The sequence below is a fragment of the Hemicordylus capensis genome, chromosome 1 (assembly GCF_027244095.1).
Source record: "Hemicordylus capensis ecotype Gifberg chromosome 1, rHemCap1.1.pri, whole genome shotgun sequence".
Taxonomy (NCBI): domain Eukaryota; kingdom Metazoa; phylum Chordata; class Lepidosauria; order Squamata; family Cordylidae; genus Hemicordylus; species Hemicordylus capensis.
The window spans coordinates 17553622-17568743 of NC_069657.1; the positions used below are offsets into that span (position 1 = coordinate 17553622).

The window sequence follows — 15122 nt, forward strand, 5'->3', positions numbered from 1 at the left end:
TTTACTTAGTGAAAAGGTCTCAGTACTGTTCTTGAATATTTGAGAGTGTCTTATTAAGTACCCCCCGGTTTGGGCCTGGGGTACTTGAGAAACCGCCTGCTCCCAAGGATTGCTGCCCGCTTCAAAAAATCATCTGAAGGGGCTCTGCTCCGGGTGCCGACAATGAGGGAGGCTCAGCTGTCGTGCTCTCGGGACAGGGCCTTCTCTGTTGCTGCCCCCAGACTTTGGAATGCTCTCCCAGTGGCCATTCGCTCCATCACAGTTTTTAGAAAGCTTGTTAAATCTTGGCTTTTTATCCAGGCCTTTACACGATTGTTTTATTGCTGCTTCTATGTGTTTTACTCACGTATAGTTTTTATGTTTGTATTTTACAGATTTTAAATTAGATGGGTTTTGTATTTTTAGCTTAATATTCTTATTGTCATTTTTATTGTATGTTTTTTTAACTTTTGTAAACTGCCTTGGGATTGTTTTTAATGAAAAGTGGTATATAAATGTAACAACAAACAAACAAACAAACAGACTCACTCATAGTTTTAGAAATTCTGTTCGCTCCCTAGCTGCTAGCAACCATATATTGGACATCCAATCTATCACATCAGGGACTACCCTGCAAGGTGGTTAGAACATTAAAAAAATGGGACAGTTCCCATGTGCATCAGCCTGAACTCCTTCGGGGTGGACGAGATAACCAAACTGGTGTCGAGAAACCAGAGACACTGTCAAACATCGCATTAGTTAACATCCAAGCAGGAACTTCAGGCGTCAGTTGGGATGGAAACATTTCTGTGCAGTGCATCTTGTTCTGGAAACAATGTCCCTGGGCCATGTTAAAAGGACCCCCCACCCACAAATCTTGTGTGCCCAAGGACTTTAATGAAACAGCCTCCCTTTGAGCATATTAAGGGCTGGAGCCCTTTGAGCATATTAAGTCAGCTGCTCCACAAAGTCATTCAATCTCCTGCTTCATCTCTGCAACAAAATCTCCTGATAAGCAGGTTCAGATATTAAAAAGTTAACATTTTTGACACAAGTAGTTTTTTCATGCTTCATGTTAGAGAGGCACTAAGAGCCACTTATCCCATCATTAACACCACATCTCTCCTGGGAGGAGAGCTGTTGTAGTGAGCATGACTTGTCATCTTTGCTAAGCAGGGTCCACCCTGGTTCACATTTGAATGGAAGACTACCTGTGTGAGCAGTGTAAGTTATTCCCCTTAAGGGATGGGACCACTCTGCTTACATGCAGAAGATTCAGAGTTCCTCCCACTGGCACCTCCAGATAGGACTGAGAGAGACTCCTGCCTGCAGTCTTGGAGGAGCTGCTGGCAGTCTATGTAGGCAATACTGAGTTAGATGGACCAATGGTCTGACTCGGCAGAAGGCAGCTTCCAAGGTTCCTATTTAAATCCTAAAACACTGGCTCCTTGTCACATACTGCAACACAGTGATAGTCACTCTTTTTCAAGTGGGGGCCACTTTTAAGCATGTACACACACACACACACACACACACACACACCCCTTTCAATGTGAAAGCCACACTTTCACATTGTACACACACACATGTGCACACAGACACTAAACAAACATTAAGCACTGGGAAGTGTAGTCCTTCCCAGCACTTTCCCTATAGTGAGAAAATGCTGGGAAGGACTACATTTCCCAGCGCTCCATACACACCTCCTAAGATGGTGCTAGGGCTCAAGAGTGCTTCATTTTTCTTAAAGGGGCCTCAGTGGTGCTAGGAAAAGCACAGCACTAAATGGCGGAAACGGTTATCTCTGTGGGATATCAAGGGGGCTCGGGCAGTATCTGGCTTGGGGGGGGCTATATTTAGGGTAAATGGGAGCCACCACTGGTTCGTGGGTCTTGCAATAAAGAACACTGCTCTAACAGCTTCAAAACTTCTAGTCAGTTAACATTTTCCACTTTTTGACCTCTCCCAGGCTTGCATTTCCTCTATTGTGTGTCCCAATACTCCTTTTCATTCATTCCTTTTTGGCTACCAACCCTTTAACCCTAGCGTTACAAGAGGGCCATGCAGGCCGTAGTCTGTACCGTGCTCTACTACCGACTAAACCACTCCCTTCTGAGCCGCCTTGCTCATAAACCGCATCATTCTAGGTTAACTAACATGAAATACCACCAATCCTACTCCCAGAACTTGTTCTCGTAAATCAATCAAGCTATGGTTTTCTTTAAAAAACAAAACAAAACAGAAAAATCTCACCATGTGGTGAGAAACCCCTGTAATTCCTCTGTGGTTGCCGTTTCTTAGAATGTGATCTGTTTACCGGAGTAGCAGTTAACCATAGAGCATCTTCATTTTAAAAGTCAGCACTCCGTCACTCTGGGTTCCATCTGCCTTTCACCACATGAGAATGCATTTATAAGAACAATTAAAAAAAATAAAAAACACCTGAAGACAGCCAACAGCCTGGATGGCTTTAAGAGGGATTTAGATAAATTCATGGAGTTCTATCAATGGCTACTCGTCTGAGGGCTATAGGCTACCTCCAGCCTCAGAGGCAAGACGCCTCTAAATACTGGCTGCAGGGGCATAGAGGTAGGGCATGCCCTCAGCTCTTGCCTGTGGGCTTTCAAAAGGCATCTGGTGAGCCACTGTGAAACAGGATGCTGGACTAGCTAGGCCTTGGGCCTGATCCAGCAAAGCTGTTCTTCTGTTCCTATATGTTAAATGCTGATAATCTACTGTTCTATTGGAATAGAAGAGTGCTGTTTATGGTGATTTATAGCTGGTTTTACATTATGCACTTTTGACAGGACATTTTAGGAGCACATGAAGCTCTTTTATATTAAATCGGACCATGGGTCCATCTAGATCAACAAAGACTACACCAACTAGCAACAGCTCCCCAGAGTTTTAGGTCTTTCCCTATTCCACCTGGAGACACCTAAGATTGCATGTACTCTACCACTGAGCTACAGCCCCCTCCAACATTATGCATTTTATAAAACATATTGGGTGTTGAGAGACTCATTAGGAATTAAAACAAAATCAATAAAAGGAATCAACTGATTACCAAATAATGGGCTAATGCAGGGGTTCGCAAACCTGATGTTAGTGGACTACAACTCCCTCTCTGGGGATGATGGGAGTTGTAGTCCAACAACATCAGGGGAACCAAGTCTGAGAACCCCTGGACTAATGGACAAGAGATTTATAGATCAGTAATAAAGTCAACACGGAGTTATGTTAGCAAGTGTCTTTCATACAGCTCTTTAGAAACCACTGAGTTAGGTGATAAAAATGGACCACAATCTTCAATTAATAAGGGGGGGGGGGGAGGATGGTGTTTACCTCGTTTGTGCAGCCAACCTTCCTTCACAATGGCTACTTCGTTCATGATGGCAGGGCGTCCCTTGAGCCAGCTGACCGATGCCAAACGTTCACCCCCCACTGCACGGAAAGTCGACTTTCTCCCCTTCTTCCTCCCTTCCTTTCTCAGCTATTCCTGAAAGTTAACAAACATATTAATTAAAACAACAGGCAGGCAAAGATATAAAAGGCAGTTATAAATATCTAGTCAGGAATACACGATAATTATTTTTGTTTGAAAAGCAAAAAACAATCCAGGGAAGCGGAAGTAATTGCCTAAAGCTCTATTCAATCATCAGGTTGGTTCAAATGATACTGGACTCAGCACATGTGAACATGGGCATCCCACAGAGGTTTACTTTTTTGCGGGGGGGGGGGAGCTGCATTCCTATGCCCACTTATAAAGTTTTTAATGTTTTATCCACTGTTTATTAGGTAGAATTTTTTATTTTTTTATTTTTGCTTTTCGCTTTTTACTCGTAACTTTTAATTTGTAACTTTTAAATGTTGTTTTAGCCTGGTCTTTTAATTTTTATAAATCTTATTATGTCTAAAATTGTTTTATATTGTACCCATCTGATCAATTTTGCAAGCTGCCTGAGCAGTGGTGCTCTGCTAACTGGGCAGAGAGGCACCTTTTTAACATGGCGATTCTCTTTATTTAGCAGGGGGAGAGCAACTGGCCCTATCCACCCCCAGCACAGAACCACCAGTGACTGTTGCTGGTGTCTATCTTATGTTAGATTGTGAGCCCTTTGGGGACAGGAATCCATCTTATCTATATCTATAATTCTCTTAGACGTACCCGTCGCTAATCCCATGGATGGCAGCTCTTGCGAGTGTTCGTGAGATGGGCTGGGTCATAGGGACCCAGTTATGGGACCCCACTTTCTTTATTCGCGGGGTAAAAACAGGGTTATTATCACCTATCCGTGGTCCTTGAGTGGCCAGAAACAACTTCTAACGTCATTTACTACCAGCATCTTGTAGTGTGGAGCCATTTTGTAGCCCTTTTCTGGGGGGAGGGGGAAATAACCCTAAAAAAAAACAACAATAATATTTCGGAGTTTGGGGGGCACTGCTGGAGAGCAAGATGGCTTATTTTTCTGCTCCCCCCTGCCTTTTCTTGTGATTTTCAGCACACTCCAATGTACTTAGGAAACTAACCCGCAATTCCCATAGGCTTAAGGTCTCTTTATTTGCGATTTTGTTATCTGCGGAAATAGGCAGGAACAGAATGCCCGCAAATAACCAGGGCCACCTATATACACATGGTAACTGTGCTGAGAACATAACATGTGAATCAGGCTTAAATAGTCAGGTAAATTATAGAAGCAGCTGCAATCATAAAATAAATAAATAAATCGGAGCCATTACAAATCAAATCAGCCAGAGCATGCAAACAAACAAACAAACAAACATTAGATTAGATCTTGCAGTAGACAAAATATCATCACAATAGACTGCCCCAGCAAGAAGTCTAGTTAAAACTTTGCCACACTACTAAAATTGCCATCTCATACCTCAGATCTTTCATTTGGTTGCATCCTTATGAATGCATGTGTGCTAGAGACTTGTACAAGTGATATTCAGGTCGGGGGGGGTGTGTCTCACACTAATCTGACCAGTAATTTTTTGTTCTAGTTGGGGCACAGACTGAGGGTGCACGAGGAAGTGAACCTTCCTGAAGCTAAGCAAGCTTGGCGCCTGGATGGGAGACCAACTGGAAACTCTGAACACTGTCTTGAGCTCTGCCATGGGAGAACAGAAGGATGAAAGTAAGTATTGAAATAAACACTAAGTATTATGAACCTGTGTCCTATTCCTTTCTCACTTTTACTTCCTAACTCTGTGTTCCGCATTGTAAAGTCCAGATGCCAGCGTCGGCTCCTTCAACCCTAAGTGTGGCCCCCTGACTAATTGTTTATTGGACCTGTGAGGCGCTTCGGCCAAAGCTGAACACTCTGTACAGTTGCCCTGGCACCATGTGCAAGCGACCATTCTCACCGTGCAGTGCTACGCTTTGCCTAGCTCCGGGGATGCGGGGAGGGGTCCTTTAAGAGAAACCTCTGGAGCCCCGACACCATCCTGGAAGGTGTGCACAGGGTGCTGGGAAATGTAGCCCTTCCCAGCACTTTCCCAATAGAGCTTTTAAGAGAGGGTTCCATCTTCTACCGTGTTTCCCTGAAAATAAGACAGTGTCTTATATTAATTTTAGCCCCAAAAAATGCACTAGGGCAATTAGCGGTACATCAGAAATTACTGCTAGGTCTTACTTTCGGGGTAGGTCTTGCTTTCGGGGAAACAGGGTATATATTTATTTCTCCTAGGCGTACCTGTCAGTAATCCCATGCGTGGTAGCTCTCGTGAGAGTTTGCAAGCAGCTGCCGATTAGCGACGGGACGGGGAAGAAAATAGGGATGCTGCGGTGGGCCGGGGCGGCCGCCGGGAGCAGCAGGCAGGAGGAGGGGGCAGGGCGGCTTTCCGGCCAGCCCGCCAGCCAGAAACCACATGGGCGAGGGCGGCGGGGGAATAAACACACCGGTGGAGGGGTAGATGCTCCGGTGGAGGGGTAGATGCTCCATGCCCAGCCCACCTGGTTTCTCTTAAAGGGCCCTCCCAGCACTGAGCAAAGCACAGTACTGTGCAGAGGTCAGCACAGTGGGAAATAGCTCTCACATGGAAGGTATTTTGCCAAAAAACCCACCAACCCTTCAATTTGAAGGTTTTGCTGCCTGAAACATAGTGAAAATCACTAGAAATTCTGGAAATGGATTTATTAGGGATTAGTTAAATTTTATTTAAAGACATTTATAGATCACTTTTCCAAACTTATTCACACTGGTTTACAGGGAATATAATTAAAAGCAAAATTTTCAACTAAAAGTTCTGCTTGGAAGGAAAACATAAGCCTCTCTTTGGAGTTGCTGAACAGTAAGCACCTTATTGTCTCTACTGTTTACACTTTAGAGGAGGCGATGTTATCTTTGTAACTAAGGGGAATAGAACCACTTTTTGCGAGATTCAAACCCGATTCTCACTGTCCATGTAATTAACAGCAACAGAAGAGCACCAAGAGATTGTTTGCTGCATAAACAAAAGTGAGAAGAAAAAGGAAATCAGACATCAAAATACAGATAGGGAGATAACAGCTGGAATTCCTTTTGGGAATTCTCATTAAATCCAGTTTTCTGATTTAAAGGGTTGTCCATATAAAGAACAATCTACCCTTTTAGAAAGATCATTGATATCCAAGAATAACTCATAATAAGTCTCTAAAAAAGGAAACTGCTAAACGTTAGACCCTTTCAAGTTCCCACATTTGGAATCCTGTCTTTAAAATGCCTATTTGGAAACAATTTTCATCTATTTCAGCAGAATCAATTAATCTACACATTTAAAGCAATATCTGTACAGTCCAGACCTCCTAGGACTATACAACGTAGGAAGACAAGTGAGGTAAGGACACGTTGGAACATAGGAAGCTCCGGGTCAGCAGAATCGTCCATCTAGCTCATTCATGTTTACCCCAGAGGTTCCCAACCTGGTGGTTCCCACAATTTATTGTGGCTGGGGATGATGGGAGTTTTAGTTCAGCAACCCCTGGCTTACACTGACAGGCAGCAGTTCCTCAGGGTTTCAGGCAGGAGTCTTTCCCAGCCCTACCTGGAGATGTCACAGACTCAAACTGGGACCTTCTGCATGCAAGCAGATGCTCTTCCACTGAGCGACAGCCCCATCCCCTAAGGGGAATACCTTACAGCAGACAGCACTCACATGTTGTCACCCATCCAAACACAAACCAAGGAAGAACCTGCAATGCAAATGCTCCTTGCCCACAGAAAAATAGAATATTGAGGGCAGAGCGGGGAGGCTAGGCTGGAACCCATCATGTCAGTTTTCTACCAAGCAAGGACTCTATTTTACAGGAGAGGGTTGGGAAGCAGCATTCTGATATGCAGTCTGCCCCCGCCCCCCTGCATTCAGATAAGGCATAAACCCAGGAGGGCTATGACACATCCTTTATTTGTACATGTGGGCCTGTTCTTACTTCCAAATCGCTAGACTTAGATTTGGGGTAGTACTGTGTACAATTTAATTTTTTTCCATTATTTACATTTAAGAACTTGGGTGTTGCAAAGCTGTCACGATTGGCAGGATTCTTATGAAAAATGAATTTTTAGAACTTAACTCTAACCTGACCTGCCATGTGACGGTAGGCAAATACCCTAAAATGACGAGCTCATAAGTAAATAAGAAGATCTATGCTGAAGCACAAGGCTGTCTGAACTCTGTCTGCACCAATGTGGAGCCCAATCTTATGGAGATTAAAATAGCATATGGGTGCATTCAGTACATTTTTTTCCAGCTTGCAAGACTCACATATTTAAGTAATTGGTTGTTTTTGCTAATGCAGATCTGAGGAGCAGAACTTAAGAGATTGAGGGCATGGGGGGAAAGATTAATAGCAGAGGCTATGGAGAATATCTATTTCTCTAAGGCGTAAAGGTAAAATGTGCCATCGACTCCTGGTGACCACAGAGCCCTGTGGTTGCCTTTAGTAGAATACAGGAGAGGTTTATTGTTGCCATCCCCCGCGCAGTATGAGATTATGCTTTTCAGCATCTTCCTGTATCGCTGCAGCCCAATATAGGTGTTTCCCATAGTCTGGGAAACATACCAGTGAGGATTCAAACCAGCAACCTCTATTCAAGTCATTTGCTATTCAAGTCATATCCCCGCTGCGTCATATATATTTCTCTAAGGTGTACTCATCACTAATCCCATGCATGGCAGCTCTCACGAGAATTCTCAAGCAAGCTGCCGGAAGGGGGAGAGGAAAGCAGCGACGCCGGCTGACAGGCTTGCTGGTGAGGCAGGAAACAAAACGGCGGCAGGGGGAGAAAACGGCAGCAGTGGGCAAGAGGGGGAACTAGAGGCGCAGATGCTCTGCACCCGGCCCAGCTAGTATTTATTAAAATCGTTTATATCCTTTTCCATCTCTATTTAAAAAAAAAAAAAAAAAAACAATTCTCCATCACAGCTGTGGAGTTGAAAGCTTTCCTAGGAAACTTTTCCAAAACGAAAGTATTTCACATGTTTTATTTTTCTGTGGAAAATGTTCCATTTAAAAAAAATAAATGCATTGTTTCATAAAATGCACTAGTAACAATGAATGGATGCCAATTCAATATTAGGAAGCTTGGCAATTTCAAAGTTGTAATTAAGATATTTTCAAGTGATTATCCCTACGAAGTGTGTGAGAAGGTATATATATGCTTTACAGATTTTTTGAGTATTCCAATAAACAATTTCTTTCTACATAGCTTTGAATTTTTTTCAGCGTAACATTTAACACACATTAAGTCTTTTTTAATTCCCTCCCATCAAATATTTCAGTTCAACAACTTGGCTATTTCAAAAGCATCTGAGAGAGAGAATGCATAGGAATTAGTTCCAGAAAACCTTTTTTTTTTTTTTTAAATGTAAAAATCCAATCCAAATGTTTCCAGAAAACCCTGGATATAAACCACTATGTGTAACACATCTATTCTATTTAAAGGATTGAAAAATTAATTATCCACAGATATACAAAATATCTGTGGATAATTAGGTCAATGTCCATAGTTATCAACTGACCACCAATAATCGCCTATAGTAACAGACAAGGATATAGGCGTACCTCATTATTCGCAGGAGTTCCGTTCTTCGCCTACAACTATGAGTAAAGAAACTGTGAATATTGAGTCATTGCACCTGTAAGAATTGAGGTGTAAGGTTCCTGCCCCCCCAAAACAGGGGGGGGTCCAGAAAACAGTGAAAAATGGCAAAATTACTTGAAAAAGAGTGCCGTACCACACTCCGCAGGTCTCCATATGTCCACGACTGCCCCCCAATGCAGTCAGCTTGGCCATTTTCCAGCAAAAATTACAGGGGAAAATCTCTTTCCCTCCCAACAGACAAGCCATAAAATGGCTGTTACACAAAATGGCGGCCGGAAAGGACCTAAGAGGTCTTTTCAAGCCACCTATCAACTGCAGATATGCAAGTATTAACCTTTTGTATACCGAGATCAGGTGTCTATTTGTGGACCACGGATACACGAAACTGTGAATAGCGGAAGCGCGTATAGCGAGGTCCACCTGTACAAGGTATGACAAGAATAACCACACTTTGGTTTCTATGGGACAAAAGGAGGGCCTCCACAGGCAAATGAAGCATGCGGATTGGTTTTTATGAAAATACTCAGATTATGCGATAGTGTGCAATACAGAAAGACAACCCCCCAAATTATATGCCAAGTAACCCAAAGAGATGCATTTCAAGCAGTTACAAAATTTGGGTAAAAGGAGAGTGGCTTGCCCGCTATGAGCCTGGTGAGTTCATAGCGGAGGCCATTTTCAAACCCAGGGACTTCCCCATTCATCCGAGGCCAACGTAAGTATGCAATTAAGTCTCTTTACAGGGGGCGGGGCAGGCATAGTCTTTAAACACATTGGCCAACAATCCACACAATGGAATGCCAGTGTTCGGGACCCGTTGGAGATGCTGCTCAACATGGAAGGCAGACCCAATAGTGTCGCACAACAAGGCAGTTGTACAACCAGTAACTTCCAGACAGACAGTTGTGCAGCGCTTTTTTCCATTGGATGAGCCCCTAACACCGCTGTTCCGCTGCACAGGATGTCAGGCACTGGACAGTACGGTCCTGGCTGGTTTATTTTGTCAGCTGGTTATTATGAATTGCTGATTAGGTTCAGAGCACTAACATTGTTTTACATTGAGTTTGTTTTTATGATTATAGCCCACAAAGACTTTTTAAAGACTTACAAATTTTAAAATGGAAAGAACAAAGAGAAAAGCTTAACCTTTTTAATAAAAGCAGAGATTCCCAAAATGCCAGTTTTCAAAGCAGACACGATCAGATTCTCTCATTTATGGATGGAACAGACACACAACCCTGCCTGTGGATAATGGGCTAGATCAGAAGTATTTCTTTCCATTCAAAGGAAGTAGAGGGGCGCTTTCCAACAATCCACCACTTCTGCTTGCCAGTCTGTTCCAGAGGGTCTTGCAACCCTCTGGAGCAGATGTGGGGGGGGAGTGAAGGAAGACTAGCAAAATCACCCCCCTCTCATGCACAAATGGAAGCACACTTCATCAGCCAGCTGAGTGTGGGAGGAGGATAAAAGGGGCGCCCTGGGGGAGGGGCTAAGGGGGCACCGTGCTGGGCCCCCCAACCCCAGAATCCCAGGGACATTTGTGGCTGGGATGCTAATCCTAACACCAACCCTCAGCTAACTGAGCAAAGAGGGACCTTTTAAAGTGGTGACTCTCTTATATTTAGCAAGGGGAGAGCAACCGGCTGGTCTGGTGGCTACTCAGGGACAGGTCTTCTCCATTGCTGCCCCGAGGCTTTGGAACACACTTCCTGCTGAAACAAGAGCCTCCCCATCTTAAAACTTTTTAAAAGGCAGTCAAGATGCATTTGTTCACCCAGGCTTTTATTAGATATTGTTTTAATTGTGTTTTAAATAGTTTTAACATTTTAAAATTTAATTGTTGTAATGTTTTAATCTTTTTAATCTGTTGTTTTTTATTGTTTTGTTGTAAACTGCCCAGAGACTTGCGTTTCGGTGGTATACAAATGTTTTAAATAAAATACAACAAATAAACAAACTGGCCTTATCCAACCCCAGCACAGCATCCCTCCAGTGGCTTTTGCTGGTGTCTACCTTATATTACCTTTTAGATTGTGAGCCCTTTGGGGAAAGGGAACCACCTTATTCATTATTTATTTTTCTATGTAAACTGCTTTGAGAACTTTGAAGAGCGGTATATAAATATTCATAGTAGTAGTAGTCCATCTCTGCCCGCCCCCCCTAAATAATTATTATTTAGACCAGGTGTCCCCAATCTTGGGTCCAGGGCCATAGCTGGGGGTGGAGGTTAGGGCAAGCCCACCAAACCCTAATTTTTTCACACGAGTGCTCCAGGCCACAAGCTTTCTGCACTCCTCCCCACTTTTTTGTGCTCCCCTCCTGAATTCTTAAGACTGGCTACAGGCCTGCTTAGGTCCTCAGATGTTGGTGGGCTATAGCTCCTCTCATCCCTAGCCTTGTAGTTAGAAACATAGGAAGCTGCCATATACTGAGTCAGACCATTGGTCCATCCAGCTCAGTATTGTCTACACAGATTGGCAGTGGCTTTTCCAAGGTTGCAGGCAGGAATCTCTCTCAGCCCTATCTTGGAGATGCTGCCAAGGTGGGAACTTGGAACTTAGATGCTCTTCCCTTCTCCATTCCCTAAGGGGAATATCTTGCAGTGCTCACACATCAAGTCTCCCATTCATATGCAACTAGGGTGGACCCTGTTTAGCTAAGGGGACAAGCCATGCTTGCTACCACAAGACCATCTCTCCTCCCATGTTCTAGTCCAACAACATCTGGGGACCCAAAGCTGAGAACCCCTGTTCTAGACGTGATGTGGAATTCTCTGCTTGGAAAAGTCTTTTATTGTCCCCCTGCCCCAAAGCAGGTGCAGGGGCCAGGATGAGGTCCACAGCACAAGGGATCCAAGCCTTCACCCTGGGCCAATACCCCAACTTAAAAGAGATCCAGTGTGAGTTCAAATCCCCATTCAGCCATGAGACTTGATGGGTGACTCTGGGCCAGTCACTTCTCTCTCAGCCTAACCTACTTCACAGGGTTGTTGTGAGGAGAAACTTAAGTATGTAGTACTTAACTTAAGTATGTAGTACTCTGGGCTCCTAGGAGGAAGAGCGGGATATAAAAAGCAAGTAAGTAAGCAAGCAAGCAATCAAGTAAATAAATAAATACCTGCCTCCCCCGAAGCTGCAATTAACCATGGAGGGAGAAACTTCTAGCACAGGACCGCATCTATAAGTTTTCCCCTCTGCAGCTAATAATAGTGTTGTGGATTTGCATCAGGGTAGTGGAACTGGAGGGGGGGTGTCACCAGACATCCTCTCCCCTGCAGCCCCACTCCAAATCAGGCCTCTTAGTGACTGCTTTTCTACCCCCCCAAAAAAAGATATCTGGAGTTTCAGTCAGGGAGCTCCACTTCACATCTAGCTTCACACTCGAGGGAAAACACAACACTGGGAGTTTCTGCATTAAGCTAAACAGCTTACGAGGGTCAAATGGTTCACTTTTGAGAAAGACCAGTTGCAGGGAGACAATGCTGGGGAATGAGTGCAACGTGCCCGCCAACAGTAATCATTCGTCTTGAAAAGCCCATGAAAGAGAGCATGTTCGTTAACATGCAGCTATGCAAAAATCTAGACCGAACCTTGCAAATCGCAGTCCGTTTCCCACGCGGAGCCCACCCCAGAAAGAGTTCTCATCCCCAGTATCCTTTATCTAAAAGAAAGAGAATGCTCTTGGTGAACGACCGATGGGGGAAGCTACAAAAATAAATGAATACATAGAATTGGATGGAGTGTGACCTCATTCGGGAACCGTTCCTAGAGTTACAGTGAATAGAGGTCACTCGAGGCGACCGTAGCCTGTTTGTCTAGCCGGTGGCCATGGGACAGAGCCGTGCCAAAGATATAAAAGTAAATCAAAGTGCAAAGAACTTCAGTGCAACTGTTGGGGAGGGGGAGGAAACGCGCACACATTTTATGTAAACTGCTCAGACGATCGTTTACTCTGTACCAAAATGCCACTGCTCTCTAGTTGCTTAGTTTAATAAAGCACAGTTGGTACTAAGCAGTGCTTATGCCTCACTGCCGTTTAGATTGTGTTAATTTATTCATGCACTGACCAAGGTATACAAGCTGTGAATAAACTGCAGAGTGTTTTTTGAAGAGACATTCCAGGACAGCAAAATCTTCCTAGCTCAAGCTAACAAGGGAGATAAAAGATGATGTCTTTCTACATTTACATCCTGCTCTTCCTTTAAGGAACCCAGAGCAGTGAGCCTGGTTATGTATATCCTCACAAGACCGGTGTGAAGTAGGTTAGGCTGAGAGATAAGGCTCAGAGCCACCCAGTGAGTTTCATGGCTGAATGGGGATTTGAACTGTACCACACTGTAAAGGTAAAGTGTGCTGTCAAGTTGGTGTTGACTCCTGGCAACCACAGAGCCCTGTGCTTGTCTTTGGTAGAATACGGGAGGGGGGGTTACCATTGCCTCCTCCCACGGAGTATGAGACGATGCCTTTCAGCATCTTCCTATATTGCTGCTGCCCAATATACGTCGGAGTTTCCCATAGTCTGGGAAACATACCAGCGGGGATTCGAACCAGCAACCTTTTGCTTGCTAGGCAAGCATTTTCCCCGATGTGCCACTTAAGGTGGTACCTATCTATTTATGGTGCAACCTGTTATACTCTGACAGCAGAAGGTAGTAGCAATTTTAACAAAGGAAATGTAAATGTTTTAAATCCATAAAATTAAACTAAAAACCTCCTTACCACCGTTCCCTCTAACAGGGATTCCCAGATGTTGTTGACTACAATTCCCAGCATCCCCAGCTGCAGTGGCCCTTGGTTGGGAATTCTGGGAGTGGTAGTCAACAACATCTGGGAATCCTTGTTAGAGTGAACACTGCTCCGTACATCCTTGGGCCCTTTGTTCAGAAATATGCTTTCCTAACCCTCTGCAGAAAACACATGGAAGGGAAGGGTGACATCCCTATAAGAGAAATGAAGGGCAAGACAGTTGGCAAATCTTCTATGGGTGGGAAATTATAGTCCACTCATTTAAACCTGTGTAATCCACTTGAGAAGCTAGCATCCCAGTAAACCACTGAAGGACCTAAAATTCGAAGAGAGCCTTGACTGCTAAATTTACTCAAGAGCCAAGTTGGTAGTTCTCCTTTGCCTTTCTAGAATGCAAGTGAGCAGAAATACCATTACATTGATACAACACACACACACACACACACACACACACACACACACACACACACACTATATCATTGAGTCTTATCCTTTCAAGTGAAACCATGAGCAGTTTTTTGGTCACCTTGTTTATTTATTTATTCATTCATTCAATTTTTATATCGCCCTTCCAAAACTGGCTCAGGTTTGACTGGTCCACTGGGAGGTGTCAAAGTTGCTTCAGCCACTGGATTCTGGCCCAAGGTTACCCGCTGGCCACCTCTGTTTTAAGCTAATGAAAATATCCTCCTTTTTGGTATAATAAAAATACTTAATATTTATATAGTGATTTTCCGAAGTGCTTCACACGTTTTTTCTGTCATCCTTACAACACGCCCCTCCCCCCATGAGAGTCCAGAGTTGATACAGTAGGACCTCACTATTCACGGAACCACTATTCATGGTTCCACGTATCCACAGGGTGTCAGGTAGACACCCGTTTCCAGTATCCATGGATATGGACGGCTTAAACCCCCCATATCCACGGTTCCTAGAGGGCAGGTAGTGACCACGGAGATTACTTCCAGTCACCATTTTGTCTAAAAAAGCCCAGAAGGAGATAGAAAGAGCCATTTTGTGGCTCATCCCCCCAAAAACCAGACTTTCCCGTGATGTTGGGGGGCATTTACTCATTTGGGGGACATTCCTGGACATATGCAGACCCCCGTGGAGCACACCACAGTAAGTTTTGTAGCCCTCTTTGGTGTTTTCCCTCCACCCTGTAACCTAACCCCCTTTCCCATTGCTGTAATGCCTCGTTACTCATGGTTCCGTTTCTCGCAGTAGTAGGCGAGGAACAGAACCCCCACGAGTAATGAGGTTCTCCTGTATCTCCATATTATAGATGAAGGTCCACAACTAAGGGGAGCAA

General features: G+C 44.1%; 1 protein-coding gene across 4 annotated transcripts in view; it reads right to left on the reverse strand.

The window, feature by feature from the left end:
• AKT1 (AKT serine/threonine kinase 1) overlaps nucleotides 1-15122 on the reverse strand; it is a 153674-nt gene that overhangs the window by 120225 nt on the left and 18327 nt on the right. For all 4 annotated transcript variants that reach the window (XM_053282886.1, XM_053282885.1, XM_053282888.1 and 1 more), the window contains exon 2: nucleotides 3325-3478. In XM_053282886.1, the coding sequence (XP_053138861.1) occupies nucleotides 3325-3370 (46 nt within the window). In that variant the 5' untranslated portion in view covers nucleotides 3371-3478. The remainder of the gene's footprint in view (nucleotides 1-3324; nucleotides 3479-15122) is intronic.